This window comes from Acinonyx jubatus, chromosome D3, assembly GCF_027475565.1.
Source record: "Acinonyx jubatus isolate Ajub_Pintada_27869175 chromosome D3, VMU_Ajub_asm_v1.0, whole genome shotgun sequence".
In the NCBI taxonomy this organism is placed as follows: domain Eukaryota; kingdom Metazoa; phylum Chordata; class Mammalia; order Carnivora; family Felidae; genus Acinonyx; species Acinonyx jubatus.
The window spans coordinates 79,070,680-79,089,003 of record NC_069392.1 but is presented as its reverse complement, the minus strand read 5'-3'; the positions used below and the strand labels follow the sequence as shown (position 1 = coordinate 79,089,003).

The following is an 18,324-nucleotide window of genomic DNA, read 5'->3' as shown; positions in this document are numbered from 1 at the left end:
CCAGCCATCACCAGAAGCTAGGGAGGGGCAAGGAAAGGTTTTTCCCTTAGAGACTTCAGATCAGCTGACACCTTGATCTTGGACTTCAAGCCTCCTGACTTGTGGGAGAATAAATTTCTGGTTCAAGTCGCCTAGTCTGTGTGGTACTTTGTTACGGCATCCCTAGGAAACAAAAATATTAACTTTACTTTCTCTAAAGGTGTTCATCAGTAAGTAGTATCTGGGAGATGCTGTGCTCTGTGCTAAAGTGCATAAGGGAATAAAAGTCATGGCACAGAAGAGTACATTCTTTGCCAATTTCCCCTCTATGCTGTGGTGTTTTACCTTGTCTGGTTCCACTCCTGCAGTTTCAGTCCAATGAGAGCAGTAGCCATTTGAAAAATAGAATTTCCCTCTCTTATTTTACTTCACTCTAAATGCCAAGTCATGAATTTCAAAGGGAAAAAATTTGCCATGAGTAAATTTCCTGCACTTGCCTTTGCAAACCGGAAGGAAACACTATTTGCCCACTATTACATTCACACAACAGAAGGATTTATCTGTCTGCAGTTCGTTGCCTAGTTTCAAAGGTGGTTGCTTAATTATTCTAAACATTTTTTTGAGGTTTAGGGCCCACCATAAATTAGGTAGGTGTCTCAGTTAAAGCAAGGCTTGTTGGTTTAGATTTGGCAAAAGAGTTTTCTCCTGATGACAAGGGTGGTTTGAGAGCACATAGCTGATGAACTGGGTTCCAGAAGACAAGTCTCTGGGGCAGTAATGAATCGGGAGCAGTATTACTGTTAGCAACTAATGCTAATTGGGAATTAGTATAATATAATAATAATAATAATATATAATAAATTACCAACAACTTAGGCAAACCATCTGAAGGCACATGACTCTACTTAGCATCAGAGTTCATAATATATATGTCCACTGTATCTCGATAAAGCGGGAAACAATAACAGAGAAGACACCTGAAGTTGGAATTTAGCATTTTGGATTGCTTGTCTGGGCCTGGAAGATGTTTGGTTTTTTTCTAATTCTTTAAAAATTTAGTAGTAATATTTACAACATGCCTGTATTGAAAATTTGTATGTCCAGATCGGAACAATGTCCTTCTTGAATTTCATAAACTTTGAAAGTGTTTATACTGGCCATGGAGGAAGAGAACTTTCTGAATGATACTGATACTGGTAAACATCAACCAGTAGGTGGCGAAACCTGGCAATAAAAAGCTTTTTGTTTGGCAGACTGGTGAATAAAGAAGGAAAACACAGGCCTCTCAGACTCTTGATACAATCTCTATTCCCTGCATCTTGTTCTTTTCCCTTCCTGGTGCTACCCGACCAGAATCCAGCCAGGCGAAGCTGGCCGAAGGGTAGCCCATTGGCTCTTAAAAGTGGAAGACATCCTGCAAGGTCAAAAGCCTATAGCACATACAGGTGAAAGGTTGTTGGAAGGTGTCAGGCACAGATCTAGGATTCAAACCCAGGACTCCTGACTCAGGCCAGGGCTCTCACCACTCCCTCGCCAGTACCCAGAGACAAACAGTTAATCCACACACTTCCTACAATACTTGCCCTCACGCTTTAAGATGGAATCTAATAACCAAATCTGAATGCAGGAATGGTTTCGCTCTTTCTGTACAAAGAAAATTCAGGACAGTCCTGTGGAATATATAATCTTAGGCAAGGACTGTAATGCAGACCTGTCCTGAGAATGTCTGCTGATGGCCGAGATGCCACAGAAGGAGTAAGTCTTAGAGAAACCTGTAAAGTGAGGCTCTATGGGAGCAAAGGAGGGGAAAAAATTAGGAGACTTTTCTTCCTCTGGGAATGGGAGATCCATTTCCTTCTGGGAGTGGGGGGCTTCTTTGCAGAAGTACAATCTCTTCTCCAGCTCTGTTGTCACATTTCCTCACTCACATGCTGGGTCTCAGAAGCACTAAGGCTTTCAGTTCCTCTTAAGTAATTTTGGGGGGTTAAAGCAAGGTTCTGAGCTGATCCTTAAACTATAATGTTGTGGCATTGGTACAGGTTTCTACTATTTCCCTGAGAACATGTATCCCGGGTCAGTCTAGGCCCAGTGTCTATCTCCAGGCCAGAACCTGTCCATCACCCCCACCCCACCCCATTGCCATGTCACAGCCATTAGGAAGTAGGAAGGAGGACCTTCCTTCATTCCTTGCCTGGATAAGTTTGTACAAGGCACCCATTCCTACATGCAAGAGCTTGGCACATTGGTTGACTGGGTATGATAAATGAAATGAAAGTAATTTGTGCTTATTTTGCTTAAGAATACATGCTTTGATTTTAGACTAGGAATGAGACAAAATAAAGATGATGCCAGAACATGTTTGTACACATTACAGTGCTCATTTGTCACGTTTCTATGAGCACTGTAATCCAGCGTCCCTATATACTTGTGTTTGAGCCCTGTTAGGTAAGCCGCTGTGCTTTCAGTAAACACTTTTTTTCTTGGCACTTTATTTGTCAAAGACTTTTAGAGACAGAAAATAGTTAAACATGCACAACTCGTTTGTCCTCTTGTGCCTTTTCTCCTAGGGGCTATTCATGCTGATGAATGAACGAGTGTGTGTGCTTGTGTGTACAATGTATCTGTATGTAGTGTGTGTGTGTGTGTGTGTGTGTGTGTGTGTGTAGATAACTCGAGGAGGTGCAGCCATCTAGGATTGGCTGCGGGGCGACCCCAGAAGCCTTGGGAAACCGACCCACGCTGGTGTTAGACCGTGGGCCCGAAAGTCACCCTGGAGACCTCTGCAGCGTCCAGCCCCAACCGTCGGGGGCAGAGGAAAAACATTTGCTTAGCCATTTTAAAGCCCCTGATATCTTTGACTGGCCCCTCGCTGGCCCGCTGGGAGCCATGTCTGGCCTTGGTCACGGACGGGGTCTCCAGGGTGTGCGTCCTACCTGCACACCGAGGAAGCGGACTTGAAAGCAAACACTCCTCCTGGGGCTTCCCTTGCCTCTCTTCACGGCTGAGGGCCCATTGCTCGGGGGCAGCAGGGGCCTGGGTCTTCTCCCTGGCAGCTGCCAAGAGCTGGTACCACGATGTGAACGTACGTACACACATACACACACACAGACCACCACACACACTCGGTTGAAAGGGTCAAAGCAGTTCCCGGCCCTTACACACACCACACACGCACACACTAGGTTAAAAGGGTTGAAACGATTCCCGGCGCTTACACACAGCACACGCGCGCGCGCGCGCGCACACACACACACACACACACACACACACACGATTAAAAGGGTCGAAGCGATCCCCGGCGCTGGCGTCCTCGGCGCACCCACCCGGCCGCCCGCGTGCGGTCCCCCGGGCGCCCCCGGCCCCTCGCGGGCCCCCGGGCCCTTGCCGGGCCCGCCGCAGGCCCGAGGAGGCCCCGCGCACACCCACCGCGCCGCCGCCGCGCGGGAGGCCTGCGCCGCCCGCGCCACCCACCGGCCGGGCCGGGCGGGCGGAGCGGAGCGGGCCGGGCGGGCGGGGGCATCGCGGGCGCGCCCTCCCCGGCCGCGGCCCTTGCGCGCCATGTGTCCTCGGCGGGGCGCGCCGCTCCCGGCCCGGCCGCGGCTCCTTTAACCCGGGAAGGGGAGCGGGGCGGAGGGGCGGCGGGGCGGCTCCGCGGAGGGCTCTTTCTTTCTTCTTTTTTTGAATGAACCGTGTGACGTACGTACAGGAAACCGGTCGGTTAGAGAGAATGAAGTAAGAGGCCAGGCCCCCCCCCGCCCCGCGCCCGCCCCCTTCCTCCCCGCCCCCTCCCCCGCCCGCCGCGCTCCCGCCCGCCGCTCTCGGTTTCCCCGCCGAGCCGCCGCCGCCGCCGCCGCCGCCGCCAGCGAAGGTGCCGGGCGCCGGGCCCTCCCCGCCGGCGCGGCCGTCATCGCCCAGAGCGGGTGCGCGGCGGGAGCGCGGAGGGGGCGGCCGCCGCCAGCGCCGCCGCCGCGCAGGAGCAGGAGGAGGAGAAAGGGTGCGCAGCCCGGAGGCGGGGTGCGCCGGTGGGGTGCAGCGGAAGAGGGGGTCCAGGGGGGAGAACTTCGTAGCAGTCATCCTTTTTAGGAAAAGAGGGAAAAAATAAAACCCTCCCCCACCGCCGCCTTCTCCCCACCCCGCCGCCGCACCACACACAGCGCGGGCTTCTCGCGCTCGGCACCGGCGGGCCGGGCGCGTCCTGCCTTCATTTATCAAGCAGCTTTTCGGAAAATGCATTTGCTGGTCGGAGTTTAATCCGAAGAGGATTCCTGCCCCCGTGCCCGGCTCGTCCACCGGCCCCCCGTCCCTGTCCGTCTCCCGTGGAGGCGTGAAGCGGTCCCGCGGATAGAGATCCATGTCTGTGCCCGCGCGTGTGTGTGCGTGTGTAAATTGCCGAGAGGGGGGAAATCGCAGGACTTCTGCCAGTGCCGGACTGAAAATTGTAATTCATCTGCCGCCGCCGCTGCCTTTTTTTTCTCGTGCTCTTGAGCTCTCCGGTCGGGATTCCTGCGGATTGACATTTCTGTGAAGGAGAAGTCTGGGAATCAAACTGGAAATTCTCATTTGTCCCCACCGCACCCCACCCCCGACTCCTGATTCATTTGGAAGTTTCAGAGCAGCTATACCTGGAGAGTTCTGGAGATCGATGGAGTCTTTGCCTTACGCATTTGTTTTGTTTTCACAAAAAAGGAAACTTGACAGAGGATCATGCTGTCCTTAAAAAATACAAGTAAGTTCTTTGCACAGGAAATGGGTTTAATGTAACTTTCAATGGAACACCTTTGAGATTTTAACTTTAAGTGCGTTCGAGTGAGTTGAATTTCCAGGCAGTTTAATACATTCTTTTCAGCCGTGTAACTTGCAGTATATGCCCGGCTTCCACCCAGTGTTTAAAAGGAAAGTGCACCTGATTTTGACTTAGTTTTGAGTTTGTTTTTTTTTTTAACCTTTCAGCATCACAGAGGAAGTAGACTGATATTAACAATAATTAATAATAATGTGCCTCATGCAATAAAGATCCGAAAGGAATTTAAGTAAAAATTTCCTGCATCTCATGCCAAGAGGGAAACACCAGAATCAAGTGTTCCGCGTGACTGAAGACACCCCCTCATCCAAGAATGCGAAGCACATCCAATAAAATAGCTGGATTATAACTATTCTTTCTTTCGGGGCCGTGGGGCGGGAGCAGGGGCGAGAGGTGCTGTTGGTCCCCGGCTGCTTTTCCTCGGGGGCAGGATGGCGCACGCTGGGAGAACAGGGTATGATAACCGGGAGATAGTCATGAAGTACATCCACTATAAGCTGTCGCAGAGGGGCTACGAGTGGGATGCCGGGGACGCGGGCGCCGCGCCCCCGGGGGCCGCCCCCGCGCCGGGCATCTTCTCCTCCCAGCCCGGGCGCACCCCTGCGCCCGCCAGGACCTCCCCGCCGCCGCCCCCGGTCGCCCCCGCCGCCGCCGCCGCCGCCGCCGCCGCGGGCCCTGCGCTCAGCCCCGTGCCACCTGTGGTCCACCTGACCCTGCGCCAGGCCGGCGATGACTTCTCCCGTCGCTACCGCCGCGACTTCGCGGAGATGTCCAGCCAGCTGCACCTGACACCCTTTACCGCAAGGGGACGCTTTGCCACGGTGGTGGAGGAGCTCTTCAGGGATGGAGTGAACTGGGGGAGGATTGTGGCCTTCTTTGAGTTCGGTGGGGTCATGTGTGTGGAGAGCGTCAACCGAGAGATGTCGCCCCTGGTGGACAACATCGCCCTGTGGATGACTGAGTACCTGAACCGGCACCTGCACACCTGGATCCAAGACAACGGAGGCTGGGTAGGTGCATGTCCGCTTGAATGTGGGCTGGACGTTACCGATCTGAGGCTGAGAATCCACGGTTGAGTGTGGGTGGGCTTTTGGGCCAAGGGCAGGCAGGCTGATGAGCCAGTGAAATAAAGTCAGATTGCCCGCCCCCGCCCTGCCCGGTAAAGAGCTCTCTCCCTGCCAACCCTACTCTTGATGATTCCTTCTGGCCAAAAGTGGTTTTTCCTCGCTTGCCATCCGTTGAGGTTTAAAGACCCAGCATTTGCAATCCGGTGGGAGCTCGGGGTAAATGGTATGCCTTCAGGGTTTCTCAAACCGGGGGCCCAAGTATCCTCGCCCCCACCCGGGAGACTACTCATGAACTAGACGTCAGGTTGGGTTGGCAGTCCGCATCCTGGCCAAGTTCCCCTGGGGGTTTGTGATTTGTACTAAAATTGGAGAACCACCCAATTAGAAGAACAGACCTCACCAGAGGACTAAGGGCATGCCTTTTCTGACTCACTTGGTAAAATCTGCCCAAAGAGGAAATCTGACGTAGCCCCCTTCCCTGGAAAACTTAGCTGTGTTTGTAAGGAGGTAAGCTGGCTTTCCAAAAGTCCGGGAACTTCATCCCGCGGCGTGTGTGCGGTCATTCCCAGTGGGCACGGCTGAGTGTCTTCAAGAACACTGGGCTAAGGAAACCTTATCTCATCGGTGACACGGTGTGTCCTGGCCACATGCTTTGTGTTCTGTTTCCATAACCGGTGTACGATTTTAAAGTTTACTGTAATTGTAGTATTTTTACTTTTCACGGGCTAGAGTCCGCATCCTTTGGTGGTCTCCTCTCCTGAAAAAACTTGCGACTACGATATCCATATAAAGTGTAGACGATTTGTGTGTGTGATTCTCTGGGGGAGGGGTCCAGATCCTAAGACTGAAGAATTGTCATTGAGATCTACATCTTCTATCTAAAATTATGAATTTAGGAAAAAAGCAAAAGGAGTGATTCTTGTCTAAAAATTGTTTCGGGCTTTTTGTTTTAACTTGAAGAACGATTTATGAGAAAGGATGCAACTCAGTGCTTCCTTGTATGTAGTCTCTAGGGAGAATTAGTGATATTATTTTATAGGACCTAACAGGAGCACAAAACCTAGAAGTGACTCCAAGTGGATTCAGTTTCAAGGAGCACATTACATATTTTACTACAGTTTACAAGTGTGCTAACATGAAGGCCAAGAAAAAAGAGAAAAAGCCAAGAAAAGTCGATGGCTGACATGAAAATCTGATCCTACTTGGTCAAAGTTGACCAGGTATTGGTGCCACTGTTGAGTGTTTAAAAGTAAAAATATCCCCATTTAGATCTCTAAAATGTGAAATGCTCCTCATGAATTGTTTTGTCGAGATCCCATGTTGTCAGATCTTTAGTAATTCTGGAAGAATTCACTAAAGGGCCAAAGAATATTTTCTTAAATGTTTGGTTGAGTAGGTGGTTTTATTTTTAACCACCATCACCAAAAAGGTACAGAGTTCCAGACTCCAAAAGGATGGTTTTAAGACCAAAGTAAAACTGATTTGACAATTCTCTTCTGTATTTTTATGAAAAAATATTTCAAAAATTTCTTTCTGGCTGAAAGGAACCCAAGGTGGTAACTGTCATCTATTAAGTAATTTAATAAATAGAAAACAGAGCCATAGACATATGTTTATGATAGAGATTAAGACATGACCTGGTCTTTGTTTTGTTGCATTGTAGTATCTTAACGTCTCATACAACTGGGTTTTCATTTTAAGTGAAGGCTCACTTTTAACTCCTTTCAAAATAGAGTTTTCCTGGGAGAGCCTATCTTTGTGGTCAACAGGTATCTGAGATTGATAAACGTAGAGGCTATATTTTATGATGCCAAACCACAATGACATACCGTAGAAAGTGATAAAAAATACTTTGACAAAACCTCTTCCAGTACAAATAAATCATATAGAGGCACAAATAGCTGTTGATAAAATGCGTCGTTTTCAGGACAACATGTAGATGGATGGCTCTTTAGGAAAACAAGGGAATTTGGCAAAAAAAAAAAAAAAAGGGTATATGTCAGGAAATGTAATCATAAATGGACACTTTGGAATAAAAGTGCTAGCATTTGAGAGTTATAAATGATTTACGTATCCTTTCATATTAAAATACTCTGAATACCAATGGTCTAGTTTCAGAAGAGAGCTAGTACATTCTTCTGACCTTTGACAATGACTCGTGTGGTTTCTAGGCCTCAGTGGATCAGATCCTCTGTTGCACATGTAATCATGGGGGCTTGAGATTTGAAGTCCCTTTTTCTCTTTGCTGCTCTTGACGGCAAATCAGTCTTCTGAGATTAAGGAAAACTGTGTGTGTTTCATGTTCCATAACTTGGAGAAAGCGTCTTGGAATGATAGGCGTCTGAGAGATAGTCCCAGAAGCCTACAAATCAAATAAAGACTAAAGAAGAAATTGAGTTAGAGTGGAGTGTGGTTTTATTCCTAAGTCTGAATATGGCACCGTGTGGCAGCAGGACAGAGGGAGCACAAGACAGTATCGGTTCTGGGAAATGTCTGAGGCTCTGCTACTACTCCAGGTGTGGTTCACAGACCGACAGCAGGAGCATCACCTGGGAGACCGTCAGACGTGCAGAATCTCCATTCTCACCCCACAGCTAATGAGTCTGAATTGGTGGGTTCACGTGAGATAGATAGAGGCTTTCAGGTGCACGTGAAAATGAGAGACGTTGACTATTACCTACCATTGGTTCCTGGGGACATCTTTGGGGAAAAATGATAATCTGGGGTGGATCCTACAGTGTCCGATTCCAGTGGCCTCACAGGTTTCTAGTATTGCCTAGAATGCTGAGTATTTCCCAGATGTCCACTAGTGTGATCTGATCCTTGGAAGAAATAAGTTGGAACGAAAGAGAGGAGATAATTTACCGTAAGCTCAGTCTTCTCGAGAATTAGCTGTGCAGTTTGTATTGGCATTATTGGTCTCAATGAAGTGACATCGCTTTTCTATTCCAATCAAAGGCAGGCGATTTAGCTCTTGATAGCTTCATTAGTTATTATTTTACCCCCTCTTATAACATAGTTTGAGTTCTATAGGTGCATTGAGTGGCCCTCAGATTGCTTCAAGGGGAGGGGGCTCTTACAGTCAAAGCGTTGAGATACGGGAAAGTTGATGGTGAGTGAAACTGATATCTCCCTCCAGGCTGAGAAATGAGACAACATTTAGCTTCATGTCCCAGAAGAGAGTGAGGTGTGGGCTCCTAAAAGAAAGAGGGGGCTTAACAGGAGATTAGCTTCATTCTGTTGATGAGATGGTGGTGTTGTGACTTTTTCTTTTTTCTTTTTTTTTTGTCTTCTGGTCTGTGTGGTTTAGGACGACAGGAACTTACTTCTCCACATCCAGTAGAGGTTAGCTTCCTTTTTATTAGTTGGTCAGCAGACAGTTTCTGCCTTCTGTGTGCAGTCCAAATCTACCAAAACATTTGATTAGTTGGAAAGCAATACCATGCTCATGCCAGTGTGCAAAATACGTGAAAAAGCATCATTTATCTAGCGGCTGAGTATCAGCTGCCTATGGCCAAGTTGGCAGCAGAATGATAGGGATTAAAAATAGTCTGAAGATGATCCAGCCTTAAATAATATTTTTAATGATGAACTTTCCTTGGGAAAGTGTGTTTCTGCCTGCGAAGAATCACATGCTTCCCGGCAATAATTTACTTTGTAGAAAAAACTACATTATCGCCCCTCGAGTTTGCAAGTCACGTGCTGTTGAGTGATTATGTTTCGGGACCTTTGTAAAATTTTATGGTTCACTTAGTTCCCTTTTCTGTTTTAGGGCTTTTGTTGCTATTTAATGTCTGTTAAAAAAACGTGGCTTTCTTTTGTGAATCTTGTTACTTTTCGCTGTGCTTTCTAGTGAGAACTGATTGATCTTTTAGCAATCCTTGATGGAGCTGATACATTTCAGATTGCTTAAATGTCATTGAGCCACACAGCACATCAGGTAACAGAAAGCCACAATTTTTTTTTTTTTTTAAAGCAAACTCTTAAAGTCTTGCCTTACCTCTACTTCCAGTCCTAGTCAGCTTTTTGGAGGAAGGATAAAGTCACTCGTAAGGCAGGTGTGTGGGTGCTGTGTGTATTACTAGCAGTCGTTCCCAATCAGTTCACCCCACACCCATTTCTGAGGTCACTCATCAGGTTTTAGCAATAGCTGATCAAGGCAGTATCTTAGCACAAGTGCATTTGTGCTGGAAAAACAACACTGTCTTTGTAGTGTACAAGTAGAAAGGTTTTCCCCCCAGAGATATATTGTATTTGAAGTTCAAAGGTTCCGTTAAACCTTTTTAAGGTAATCTAATATCACCTTATTCAGGTATAGCCATAACCTCGAAAGCTGGTCACCCTTTCCCCCAGCTACATACAGGAGACCACTCAGTGAATTTACTTCACTCCGAAGCTTTTCTTTCATTCTCCTTGGTTTGATTCAAACAATATTAGCGTTTGACATCTAAACAGGATTAACACTGAAAATCATCCAAGGACTAAGACAATTGTTGGACAGACATGATTGCAAGGCTTTATGTGCCTGGCCCTGGGTTGGGTTGAGGACACAGGAAAGAGAGCTTTACCTCTGCCCTGGATGACCTCACAGGCTCGTGTTGCAGGTGTCTAAGTAAACTCATAGATACACGCAGCCCTATAAACACGATCCCGGATTCTAGGATTTAGAGAGAAAAAGGAAAAAACAAACCAACATATATTATTCTGCATACACTTCAGTCATTGTCTAAAAAAGTTACTTCTAACTTTTAACAACCATATGGCTGTTCATGTGTACATTAGGATTTAAATAGGAGGAGAAATGTAGATAATTTAAAAAATACAACACAAACACTTAAGAATACTGAAAGGCGGGGGGGGGGTTCCCTTGTTAAATGTTTACCCATTAAGCACTCTTAGTACACATTAAGAAGACTTAATAAACACCTGTCTTCAGTTTTTAAAGTATTTCCTTAATTCTTTGTATGTAAAAGACAATCAAGTCTTTGATTAGGGTGATTAGAATAATTTAACTTGAAGAACTGTCTTTTTCTTAAATCATCCTTGTATGCAGAAAAGTACAGGTTGATTTTGAACAGAACAGGGGCTCTTCCTTGGGGAGAGATTTTTTTTTAATAGGATTTATTGTTAAGTTAGCTAACATACCGTGTATACAGTGTGCTCTTGGCTTTGGGAGTAGATTCCCGCCATTCATCACTTCCATACAGCACCCAGTGATCATCCCAACAAGTGCCCTCCTCAATGCCCATCTCCCATTTCCCCTGTCCCCCACCCTGCCATCAACCCTCAGTTTGTTCTCTGTATTTAAGAGTCTCTTATGGTTTGCCTCCCTCTCTGTTTGAAACTATTTTTTCCCCTTCTCTTCCCCCATGGTCTTCTGTTAACGTGGGGAGAGATTTTTTTTTTTTTTAAAGCTTTTGTTTTCTTTTGTTTTAGGTTATGGTACTGTTTCATTTACTGAGTGGCATCTCTTCCAAAACTGTTTATAGAAATTTGTAGTCCATGGTAGCATTTGTGTTCCTGAAGGGCAGGCGTCGTACTGTCTACCTGCTGGCACTCGTGGTCCTCCTTCTTTCCAGGAGACGGTCAACCTTTGGAAATTACGACAAAGCCTTTTTTCATTTTAGAAAGTATTTCTGTAGGCTACAGCTTGGTCTGATATACGCTCAACTCTATGGTGCTGACATTTCTCTGCTTTTTACTTTAACCCAGCTGTCCTTCAGTGAGAATGATGATTGAATGATTGTTTCTATCTCTCCAAAACCATTTGGGCTTTCTCGTGGGGACCCTACCCCCACCTGCCCATCATTCCACCACCAGGAGGCCCAGGTGTAGCTCTCCCTTCCCTCCCTACAGGGTCGGCGTCGAATTCACCTGAAGAAAAGAGCATCATGCCTCAAGTACCAGCAAGAGGGAGCGGAAAAGGGCCCTTCAGGGCTAGGAAATCGCCTCTCCTCCAGGCTTGCTGTAGCAGGACGAGGCAGAATTCTGTCAGCAGATCCGATGCTTTCCCTCCAGAGATCATGAATTCCAACCACGTGCGGGGGGGGGAAAAGATAGCATCTGCTGGCGGAACTCTTACTTGCTCTGATCTCTGCAGTGTGAGATTAGAAGGCTTAGCCTCCAGCCATAGATAAGTTTTGACTAACTAAAACAGCTAAAGTAATGTATTCGAGACTTCTTCCCCAACCGCCCTCTTGAACCTGTTAGAAAGGGAATCTCCCTGCCATGCTGGGGTGACCCTTTGTAGCAACGTACGAAGCGCTGCTCGGGTGATTTTCTTGGGCGATTGACCGGATTCGCTGAGCCATTTCTCTGCGGAATGTGGACCTCTCTTACACATGACACATAGAACATGCACTTCGCTGGGAAACCGTTGGGAAAATTTGTGTTCTCGTTCTGTTCCCTGTTTTGCCTTCCGAATTTCAGGGATAAAGCCATATTCCATTTTTAGTTAATAATCAGCTCATTGGCTCTCTGGGGCTTTGGCATAATGAGTCAGAAGCTTATGACTGACCCCACTCTCCTCTTTACTCTGCCTCCTGAAAACAACCCGAGGACCCACTGTGTCAAGTGAAGCTTTAATATTTCAAAGGAGATTTTCCATTGAGACTAATACAGCTTTCTTGTGACACTTCCAATTACTATCTCTCTGTTTTTAACTATCTCTTCTTAAGCTGTGGAAACATCGAGAGCCTGCGACTTTTAATGCTCAGAGGACCAAACAAGGGATCAGTGTCATAGGCCATTTCTTTTTGACTTTTTCCATCACCTCGTAGCTGAGAATGAAGATCTCTCCGCCTGTACGACACCACGAAGGTTGTATCTGTGGAGTCACTCTAGAATTGAATTGCGGCCAAGTGTTCCATTCAGGTGCACTCGAATTTTCCAGGCGAATGTGGGACAAATACTTAGTACTCTTAATTCACTGCCTAGTTGCTCTATATATTACCTTCTTACAATTAGAATAGGAATAAAATTAACTGCAAATTATAGCCTCAGCTTTGGAGATTGATTTTTTATCCTTTAAGGAAAGAAGAAAGGTCAGTCCATAAATGATGCCAGTTGGCACTTCTGAGTCTAAAATTTCAGGACTCCCTCCTAGTCATTTCCGTTGTGAATTCCTGCCAGTATCTCTTTCTCTCCCTCCCTCCCTCCCTCTCTCTGTCTTTCGTTTTAGGACTGAAAACTTTTGGAGGTGGCTTTGAGTTTTTTTCATAACAAAATTATAAGGAAAGTGAGGCAGGGCCACTTACTAAATATTAAAGTGACAGTGCAAGAAGAAAATGGCGTGAGGAAGTCTTCTCAAGGAAAATGAGCAATTGTTTACAAAGCTGAACTCACAAAGGGCAGAGAGAGAAATGGAAAGAGATAACTGGACTCGAGACGTCAAAGCAGACAGGAATGTGTGAGGCGTAATTGGGGAATAGTGGGAATAGTAAAGAGTCTGGCTTGGTTGGGGCGTAGAGATCGCTCATGCGATATGACTGGGCCCCAAGCTGAGAGGGTTGTATTTAACTTGGTAGAAAATTACATCGAAACGGTTATGGAAAGGATATCGAAACGGTTCTGAGGCAAGGCGGGATGTGTGGGCTTGTGGGAGATTGCTGGACACTGGGCGACCAGATAGGAGGTTTGAACCATGGTGGCAGAGTGGGGAATGGAAAAGATGGGGGGCAGATATGGGGGAAAGGCCTGACAACAGATTGAAGAAGCCAAGGACTCTGGTCTGAAACCCAGCTGGTTCAAAAAATGATATTGTCCTCAAGAGAGAGAGGACAGTTGCTGTTTGGTGGGATAAAGGGGATGAAGTTAATTTTGGACATTTTGAGTTTCCAACATGGGTGTCCAGCGCACGTGGAAATGCCCAACAGCAGTTGGCCTTAACGATCTGGAGCTCAAGAGAGAATCTGGGGCAAGAATACTATATGCCTTTCCCCCCACGCCATGTAGATTTCCCATTTCCTTCCTTCATTTCCAAAAGTGGTCCTAACTGCCCACGCTGAATGCATACCGCTTTTCTCCAGAAGTCCTCCGTAGACCTCTATGGATTGGATGAAGGTGGTTAACTTGGGAGTTCTGCTGTTCAAAGCTTGGCTTCCCACTCCCAGTTTGCCTCCTGAAAAAACAATTCAACTGGAGTCAAATTCGTGTTGTTCCAGTATCTTAATAATGACCACCATTTGTGGAGGTCTTCTAAAATCAAAGTGTTCTCCTCCACTTCCTCACTTAATGAAATATTTCTCTTATTATATTTATCCTCTACCCAGCAGAGTAGGTACCAGGCACACACAGTAATTGTGTATTGAATGAATGAATGAATGAATAAAAGATTATGTGAGAGGGACTTTGATCATCTAACTCATCCTAACCAACTAATGTTCTCCTACTCCCCTTGCTGTGGAGTGTGTGTGTGTGTGTGTGTGTGTGTGTGTGTCTGTGTGTGTTCCAAATGTCCCATTTCACAGATCTGTTAATACCTAATAGAAATGAAAAAAGAAAAACACCCATTAAGTGTTTTGATTTCATCCATGCCTCATCATGGAATTGAAAAAGGATGTCATTCATGCCTGAAGAGAGGTCTAGATTTTGCTTTATATTAGATGTTCAACTTTCATAAAAGTCCCTAATGCTCATTCTAGACACTAGGCCATTGGTTGTCCCATTGTGTCTGTTTGTACAAAGAATGCACACAGTCCGTATAGATGTGCTTAGCTGCTCTCCGTCCCATGGCTCAAATCTCAAGCCCAGTGGAAGTCTTGATGCCTGATATGATTCATGACCTTATCATTAAAGAAATCAGGGCTTGTCCAGGGTTCTCACAGTGGGAACAAGGTGGTTCTTCCCTTCCGATTAGTGGTGTAGCTCCAATATAAAAGAATTACAGCTTAAAAGTCATCCGGGTAAATGGTCCCCTAGTTCTCCCGCAAACACAAGCAGCCGATCGAGGGTGGAAGTCAGTAGGGTTCAGTGATCCCAGAGGTGGGACCACCTAAGATTTTATTTCTCCGGACGCTGACCTACGAGGAGACCACCGGGGGGGTGTCCTGGAGAGAACCGCCCGGAGCTTTGGGCTGAATCTTCGGTACTGCCTGAAGCAAGAATCACAGCCCGTCTGTGGTCTTAAGAACTGGTGGAATTTGTATTTTAAGACGCCTCATCCCTTGGCATGAAGCAAACTCAAAATGTTATTGCCCATCATTTGTCATCTGTTTGAGAACGATTGTGTGATTTGTTTACTTGTAATGAAGCTTGACCATACTTCTCCAGGGGCTTTTTAAAAAGAGGGATGTGTCAGCTTGCAGATTTGTCCCCATGAATGAAACCACAAGCAAATTCTCTTCTTTCTCCCACCCTCCCTCTCATTTCTTCAGTGACCATCTGTGCGTTATGTTGCCATTGCCAGACCCTCTTCAAGTGGCTTATCTGTGAGTGAATTCAGAAACTTCAAATTATAAAGGACACCCAGATAATTGGCCTGTTCTCCAAAGTATCCGTCCCCTGTGTTGCTGCCAGATTCCTTCTTAATGAATACATCCAGTGACAGTGGGATTCTCGAGCCGGTCCGTATCCGTGAGAAAATGAGCTTCCCTGCTTTGTAACAGCTTGTGGCTCCGGGGGGGGAGGAAAATGGCAGCCATTGCACAAAGTTTCCTTTGAATGTAGTTTTCTTTCCCATAAATGATACTTTGAGAATACACTTAAGGGGTTATTAGTTTTCTATTTCATGCTTGGCCTGTGTGTGAGAATAACACAAGCTGTCGCTGCAAATCAGTAGCTAAACACGCTTTGTCTGGTTAATGTGAGCATTTAATATTTGGCTCAATTAAAAATTAACTGATTAAAGCGCATGTCAAATGGAAATTGAAAATACCTTTGTAAGGAATATTGAAAGGGTGTGACCGATGAGGAAATTTGTGGTTTTAAAATGTGGAGACTTTGGGGGCGCCTGGGTGGCTCAGTCGGTTAAGCATCTGACTTCGGCTCAGGTCTTGATCTCGCGGTCCGTGGGGTCGAGCCCCGCGTCGGGCTCTGTGCTGACCGCTCGGAGCCTGGAGCCTGCTTCGGATTCTGTGTCTCCCTCTCTCTCTGTCCCTTCCCCTTTTTGTTCTCTCTCTCTTTTCTCTCAGAAACGGGTAGATGAACATTTTTTTTTGAAAAAATGTGGAGACCTTGGGGAAATGTGAGTTGAGACACTAGACTCTTCCTCCAGGCCTCTCTACCTGTTGGGCTCGGCCTGATACTGAAGGATGTCCCCCGTTTTGTTATGAAGGACCCAGCTGCGCCTCTGTGTTTTCTAGGGAATAACTGTGCCGTTTTGTTTTGTTTTGTGCCGGATCATACGATGAAAGCAGACAGAATAGGAGATCGGTTATGCATTAGTCCCACGCGTTTTTGTTTTTTTTTAATTGAGCACATGCTGTAGGCTAGGCCCTGGGGATGTGGGAGGTGGGCACCAGATAGACCCGGCTCACAGTCTGCGGCGTGGAGAGAAGAAAGGCAACCACAGGAGGGGCATGGACTGGGGTCAGGGGAGTCTTCCCAGGAAAGGGGGCTGAAGCCTGAAGGATGAGTGAGACATAACCTAGAGACGTGGGCAGGAGGAGCCATGTGTGGCCAGCAGACAGAAGGTGTAGAACAAAGGCCAGAGGCCTGAGAGCTGGTGAGCTGCGGGAACCGAGGAGTCCAGCCTGGCTGGAGAGAGGAGAGCAAGTGGACAGATCAGAAAGGTGACACGGGAGATGTGCCACCGTGGAGGGGTTTATTCTGGAAAGAGCCTGCCGTTAATGAGACTGGGGAAAGATTAGGGACAGGGAGGAGGCTAGCTCAGTAATTGGGCAAGAGACCGTGTGCCTGACCTAGAGGAGCAGTAGTGGCGACAGTAAGAAATTGAGAGCGCTGAGCAATGGTCAGGACTCGAACGGAGAGATTTTTGGGAAGATGTAGTGATGGACTGAATGCTTCAGAACCTGGCTCATTTCTTCTTCAGGGACAGTGCTCTTTTTCCATAATCATTTCGAAAAGAGTACGGTCCTTTTTATAGTCATACACACACACACACACACACACACACATATACACATAAAATATATACATAAAATATGTACATAAAATATATACATATAAATATACGTATACATATATACATAAAAATACATATATATATGGTGTATAAAAAGGACCATACATATATATGTATTTTTTTTTCTTATTTCCCATTCTTTTAAATTAACACTGCCTGGTTGAAAATGTCATTTTGTTAGAATTCACGCGGTAATCATTAACAACCAACAGACGTGTGCTTGAGGAAGGAATTCAGTCACACAAGGCAGTTCTCATAGAAATTTCCTCCACGTGAAAACATGGCAACGGTGGGACCTCACCCGGACAGAGGATGTTTGAAAGTTTCAAAGGAGCTCCGTGTCTGGTGGCCCACGTGGTCTTTTTGACAACCCCAGGCATGGCAGATACCATACTCCCTCTTCTCTTCTGCCTGGCTCTTCCCACACCCTGTTTGTCCCGTGGTTATTCCTGTGCGAAGAGACAACTGCCAGGCACTGCTGCTGGACAGCCCGCAAGCGCAGGGGAACTGGAATTTATCCCCAGACTCGGAGCCCAGCGAAGCTTCCTCGACCCCGGGCTGCTTCTCAGGGTCCGTTTTCGCACGGACACCAGACTCCTCCACAGAAACGTAACCAAGTATATGCAGTTTTGGTAAATCGTATCCTCTCCTGCTTTTCATCTCAAAAACCGTCAGGATAACTCACATGTGGTCTTTTAGGGTATTTCCTCTCCTTCGATTTAGCTTTTGAAGGGTGTTTCATGCTGATGGCGGGGAGGGGGGGCGGGCATTGAACCTCTTGCCATGTGACGCCCACACGTTTGCTCAAGACCCAGCTTGTGAGCTGGGCGGGCTTGAGCGTGTAACTCCTCTAGGGAGACGGTAGCATGAGGGACGGGAGAGTTCTCTAAACTCCGCGAGGGTTCTGGAAGACAGCAGGGCAGGTGGGATTATAGGTGCTCATTTTGACTGGCGTCTCAGTAGCAATCCACGTTTTTATTTCTTTTTAAAAGTTTCTCTTCGGGTAAGCAACAGAAACTTGAGGACCCGGGTGCTTCTTGAATTTAAAAAATGGTGGAGGCTTCATCCGTAGGATTCCCATAGTGTCTAAAGGGCATGTGGCTGTGTTCATTCAACCTCATTTATTCAACACCCACGGAGAAGAGCACGGAGGCTGTCACAGAAAGCATGGCAGTCCAGAACCGTCTCTCATACCTCTCATGGACCCAACGTGGTGGGGAAGTTAGAATAGTAAATCTGCAAATGATTAACAATATAAGGACTACAATGTAACCGAAATGGGACAAGATGATACAGCGGTGTCTATGGGGCTTACTGACTCTTGCGTGCTCTTCTGAGGGTCATCTAGTCATATTGCACATTAGACAGAGGAGAGCAAATGGCTTTTGTTTTTA

The 18,324-nt window shown here is 46.7% G+C and overlaps 1 protein-coding gene across 2 annotated transcripts in view; it reads left to right on the top strand.

Annotated features, from left to right (window-relative positions):
- Positions 1-3,787: 3,787 nt before the first annotated feature.
- The window catches only part of BCL2 (BCL2 apoptosis regulator), a 177,211-nt gene continuing 162,674 nt past the window's right edge, over positions 3,788-18,324 (top strand). Inside the window, exons 1-2 of one of the 2 annotated variants that reach the window (XM_027069132.2) lie at positions 3,788-4,705; positions 4,930-5,790. In XM_027069132.2, the coding sequence (XP_026924933.1) occupies positions 5,212-5,790 (579 nt within the window). In that variant the 5' untranslated portion in view covers positions 3,788-4,705; positions 4,930-5,211. Of the gene's footprint in view, positions 5,791-18,324 lie in introns of both variants that reach the window. The other variant, XM_027069131.2, reaches the window with a different exon arrangement.